Below are 6,000 nucleotides of genomic sequence, written 5' to 3'. Positions count from 1 at the left end.
TTATTTTTGGACCCCCATCGACACCTCTCTCTCTCTCTCTCTCTCTCTCTCTCTCTCTCTCGCTCTTTCAGGAGATGTAATTAGTTCCAGTATCACGGTGGTTTTGCTGGTTCAGGAAGCTGAGTGAGTTTGACTGGGGTCCTGCTCTTTCAGATATGCTGTATTTGGATATGCTAATAGTTTGTCCTCTTCTGATTGGTTAATTAACCTCAGATGAAAACGTTCCGTCACAGGTGGGGCTGTGAGGAGTGAAGGTTGTCCGCAAACACAGTACCTGCTATAGTGGCGTTAGTAAAGTCACAGACTATCAATAGGCTGGAATAGGTTTTCCTATAACAGCTGTGTTTGCATCTGCATCCGTTTTGTGAATTATTACTCGATTTTCTTTTAGGTTAATGACAGTACTCCTGTTGACTGAACTCTAATTAGGGAACAATCATGGAGTGTGAAATTAAATATTGGACCTTTTAGACTAATATTCATTAGTGTGTTGACGCGATACTGAAGACTGTGTTCTCACACAGTCACGGCTGCAAAGGGACCACTTACTGTCTGCTTTTGATTCAAAGTCTCTCTCTATCCTTTTTTTGTGTGTGGTAAAACTCACAGTGGAAAGACAGATGCTCGTTTGTTCACTGTTGTTTATGAGTGTGTGCTCAGAATGTTTTGTCAGGTGGGAAGAGCAAAGCGTTTTACCTGCCACGTTTCAGTGTGACATTTGACAGCTTGAGCGTGTTTGTGTTTTAGCGTATGTGTGTACAGCATCATGTTTTTTTTCTCTCTCTCTCTTCTCCCCCCCCTGATCATCATTACCTCCATCAGGCTGTCCTGGCTCTGAGTGCATTGCTTCTTATTCTGCTGTCATCTCAAGATAATAAAATTCACACCTGATATTTACTCTCATCCATCACTGCAAGGCTGCCTGACAGACATTTGATCATTTAGCTTAGCACATTAAGAGCGCTGTATCTGGGGAAATGTGTAAATGGACATTACTGGGTGATTTGTAAACTGTCTGCGTGTTTTTCTTTCAGGTGATCCTGATTTTGACAAAACTGTTCGACTTTAACCTGGGAACTGTGACGGAGAGTTCGCTCTGGAGGTAAACCCACTTCTATGAATGGAAACATCATGGAGTTTATTCAAAGTCTTTTAAGCATCAGTGCTCTGGTACCCCTTGTGAAAACAAAGTACACTTTAGCATATTTTACTTATTATAAGTAAACTTTTTGGATACTTATTGGGCGACCATATGTCCTTTTTTTCCCAGACATGTCCTGGTTGGGATTTCTAAATTGCCTAAAGTGTCCGGGTTTTGGCATGGTTTTCCTGTTGTTTTCATACTTGCTGAAGGTAATGACGGATAGTTTGACCAATAGTGTGTTGACCAATCATGGCGTGCGAGAAGGTGGGGTCTACAGAAAACAGTCAAAGCAATGCAAATACGTGTTCATATTAGTGTTGCATGATACAGTGGGGCAAAAAAGTATTTAGTCAGCCACCAATTGTGCAAGTTCTCCCACTTAAAAAGATGAGAGAGGCCTGTAGGATTTTTAAAGAATTAATTGGTAAATTCCTCGGTAAAATAAGTATTTGGTCACCTACAAACAAGCTAGATTTCTGGCTCTCACAGACCTGTAACTTCTTCTTTAAGAGGCTCCTCTGTCCTCCACTCGTTACCTGTATTAATGGCATCTGTTTGAACTCGTTATCAGTATGTACTAAAAAGGTATCGCAATACTCTGCTTTTAAAAACAGTAAGATTCCTCATTTTACTAGTACCAGTACTTTAAGAATGGCATCATTTTAATAAGATCCGTATTTCCTGAGTTGCATCGATGTGCGACAGCAGGGCAGTGTGTGCGCAGCACTCTGCTTCCATTCCTTGCATGCTCACTGGCCGTGCCAAACTTTATATATCCACGCAGCGCAGGGCTTAATAAGTTTTAAGCGCAGGACTTAAGTTAAATGTTTATTATTGACAATTTAGAGTGAATAAGAAACATGCAAGAATGAGAAAATAAAGCGCAGTACACACTTGATGTTAAAAAGAGTTATTAAGCACAAAGAACCCGACATGTGCGTATAGAAAGCCACCTCTCAGACAGAATGCGATCGAAAATTCAGATCTCTTTCACGAGTTATTGCGCTTCAATGGTCAAATACACACACAATTATGTTAATATGCCCATCTTGGCTTATGACTTAAATGAATGTAAACAGTTGAGAAAAAAAACGCATGTGTATCAATATATTGGATCTGTGCAGTTCTTAAAGTGACAGCAGACTAATATTCCTGCTGCTTTCTATATCTACAATGTTTATCAAACTACAAAAGAAAGAGAGGGGGGGGGGTTGAGTGGTTATGAACGAATGAATGAAACGCATTTGTCCGTGTTTCACTCCATCTCGAATCGCGCTCGCGGATAGCGCTTGAGAAACAGTGAATCTTCCACAGCTCCGTACGATTTCAACTCGTTTTTTTAGTCTCAAGCAGTACGACATTCACATTACATGATTTGACTGATTTTTACGTAGAAAGGGCGAATTAAAATAATTTATCATTCATAAATTCAAAAACTAAACTAAAATTAAATCATCTTTGAAAGCAAGGGGGCCCTACACAGCTTGCGTATTTTGCATATAGGTAGGATCAGCTCTGTTTAGTAACTTTAATAAGGATCAATGTATATTTAATTGAGGTAATTGAGGGGCAGTTGAGGTCAGTTATAACCATCTATGGTAATTTGACTTGATCCTTTTAGCTTCTTTTAACTTACCAATGTTGCAAAGATCTCTATATAGCCTACCTGTAGGCTCCAACCTGGTCTCATGGCAAAAACGTACCCGGGGGCACATTTTCGCGAGACGCGAAATACGTACCAATAAGTACATATCACTGCACTCCAAGTAGGTATAACTGCAGACCGGAGATCTCCAAAATGGGGCGTGAACTCCAAAAGTGGGCAGAACCTCCAAAATGGGGCGGGGTCTCTTCGCGCAAAGACTTTCACCATTGGCTCTGGCTTCAGCCAATTGTTATTGACTTACATTTCAAAATAAAACTTTATAAATTAAACATTGTTTCTAGTTGATCTAAAATAAAAAATGCTATATAAATAAATATTCTCCGTGAGAGCAGAGCCCAAAGCTCATGGCCAGTGGTGTTCAGACTGGAGTTTGAACCTCTGCTTAATAAACGGGAATCACCCACGAGCTTTCCCGCGAGCCATCAGCGCAGGGGAAAGATTTTACTCTATGGCTTTGTTGCAAGCAACGGGGGCATCCCCGGGCATGAAATTCGCAGGGTAGGAGGGGGTAGTGACGCTGGGTGTAACTAAAAAGGTGCCATTGTCAGGTGAGGTCCGGTTGGGGAGTTACGGAACGATCTCATATCGCATAATCTTATTAACTGTTTATCTCCTGAACTGCAACTTTCTTTGCCACGCTATTCAGCGCCAATCCCGCTGTGCAGTCAATTTCACTGGTTAAGGCTAGGGTCAGGTGTGGGGTAGGTTTAGGGGTTAGTATTTTTTGTAGCATAGTGTAGGAAATCAACACTTTAATAAAATTGGTAAATTGCGCATGCGTGTCATGTGCCTGTCTGTCAATGGGAGGAAGCCACATCCTATTTTGGAGCTCCCACCCCGTTTTGGAGTTCCCGCCCCCATTTGGAGATCTCCAGGCTGCAGTTATACCCTTCTCCTGCAGTTTCCAAAAGAAATGAACACTAGAGGCAGTAAAACTCTGACACCTTTTATTCCTTTTCACACACATTCACGGAGTTTCGATTAATAAAGCATAATTTTCGCACAATTACTTGAAGAATATCATGTTATGACTTCAAAACAATTTTAATATGCTGGGAGATTTGAAAACTGATGCGCTTGAACGTTAGCACCGCACATCCAGCTTCATATCAATGGGTTTTTATCGATGGTAGGTTTGTTCGGTAGCTCACGGAGTACGGAGACGTTCTTGAGCGGCGAGGAGTTACCGTGTAACTACGGTTCGACAAAACGGTTCGAATCTGCATATAAGTAAGTTCAAATGACACGGTTGCATTGACAAATGTGTTTTTATATCAGTTTTGCAATTGTTAACACTATCGGGTAGGTTTAGGGTTGGGTTTGGTGTAGGGCATATTTCCAACACGATAGAGCATTCACTTTTAGCGACAGTCCCCGGATATTTGAATTCTGAACCGCCGCAATACGTACCTGAAGCAACGTAATAAAAACACAGCAATACGTACCTATATCAACGTAATAAAAACGTGCCAGGGTTCACGTATTGAACCTGTGTTTTAGCGCCACTCAGTGGACATTTCTCTTTGAAACTGCGGCGAAACGTGCAGTAAGGTACATAAAAACGGTGTTGCAGAAAAGTACCCAGAGGTACGTATTTTTATGAGACTGGGTTGGTAGGCTCAGCTATATCATAGACTTTTAGTTTGCTCACCATAGGCCTGTGTGGTGGCACTGGCATGTAATTATTTATTTTTTTAAAGGGGCAGGAAATGCTCAAAATTGATAGATAAAAGAATGAACTTTAAGTTAAGTATAACTATAATCTGTGCGTCATGTACAGTATTATTCACTAACTTTTCCTGTTGTTTTAAAATTTTGTTGTGGTATCGGTTCAGTAGTAGTGTCGAGATATTTTAGTTAGGTATCGTGACAGCACTAGTTCATATAATGTATGAGGGCTGTAGAGAGCATGCCAATAGGAAAACAAAGTTAAAACCCAGACATTTTAGGCAATTTAGAAATGCCGGGAGGGATACTATACTTTAAAATAATATACTTAAAAGCAAACTGAATGTAATGTTTCCTGCATGATAGCTGCAATTAAATGAAAATGTATTATAGTTTAAATTTATATTAAATGCAATTAGTTTAACTTAAAGTGCTTTTTTGAAACACTAAGGTAGGATTTAAGTACATCTTAATATGAAATTTCATAATTACTCCTTTTGTCTTTGAAATATGGTTAAAGTCTTCTGCCGTATGTACTGACAAACATTTATGGTAAACTAAAATATATTTTTAATGTCATTTCTATTGAAACTTGTTTAGCATGTATTTATATGTATTTGTAATTGCACATTTGTAATGATGAAGTTGCAATTTAGTATGTAATATATTAAATTTAAATGTAATATCAAATAAGGCACCTACAGTTTTAACCAATTATGATTACATTACAATTATAATAGAATAAAACTGTATTATAATCAAATACTTTACATGTGCTTTAGTATGTTAGTAACACATCAAGTGGAATTAACTTTAAAGCATTGACAAATGATCACTAAAACGATAATTAAAATGTACTTAAAACATTTAATTTGACATTATTACAGTGCACATTTTAAAAGTGTACATAAGTGTGTTGAGAAACTGTTTTTAAATATACTTTTAAGTTTTGAAGCACATTCAATATAATTGAGCGCACCTATTTTTCATAAGGGGCTGCTCATCATAAATTCATGTAAATACAGAATCCTCTGTTGACAAATCGCGAGAGCGATGCGAAAACGTACGGAGCAGTCTGCTTGTGGTACTATAGCCTAATACACCGATAGTTCTGCACAGTCGGTCCGCGTCACGCGCCACACTCAGAGATGTGGCTCACACGTGAGTATTTAGTGTGAATGCGTCCCAGCCCCCGTAGCTGTAAGGCTACATTTACACTGGTGCGTTTTTGTTTTAAAATGAAAACGATCCTCGTCTTACTGGCGTTTACACTGCGTTTCAAGCCGGCTTTCCACTATCTCCGACAAATGACAGACCGAAAGTCATTCATTTCCAGTGGAGAGTAGTGCGCGAGCTGCGTGGAGTTCCAATCATATGCAGATGTCCGTTCATACTACAAGACCGAAAGCGCGTGTTATGTGACCATTCATGCACACTGTAGCATCATGCTACATAAGACCAGGGTTTAAACTGGGCCGGGTCGTCTGTGGCTGAGCCCCGGCACTTAACGTTATAGACTCCA

At 39.6% G+C, this 6,000-nt stretch overlaps 1 protein-coding gene across 1 annotated transcript in view; it reads left to right on the top strand.

The window, feature by feature from the left end:
• The window catches only part of LOC107552916 (VPS10 domain-containing receptor SorCS3-like), a 93,334-nt gene that overhangs the window by 44,876 nt on the left and 42,458 nt on the right, over positions 1-6,000 (top strand). Inside the window, exon 2 of the mRNA XM_016234952.1 lies at positions 1,035-1,102. Coding sequence (XP_016090438.1) covers positions 1,035-1,102 — 68 coding nt within the window. The remainder of the gene's footprint in view (positions 1-1,034; positions 1,103-6,000) is intronic.

Source organism: Sinocyclocheilus grahami, unplaced genomic scaffold (genome assembly GCF_001515645.1).
Source record: "Sinocyclocheilus grahami isolate Dianchi unplaced genomic scaffold, SAMN03320097.WGS_v1.1 scaffold18.1, whole genome shotgun sequence".
Classification (NCBI taxonomy): Eukaryota; Metazoa; Chordata; class Actinopteri; order Cypriniformes; family Cyprinidae; genus Sinocyclocheilus; species Sinocyclocheilus grahami.
Note: the sequence above shows the minus strand (reverse complement) of the source record. Positions and strands in the feature narration are given on the sequence as shown.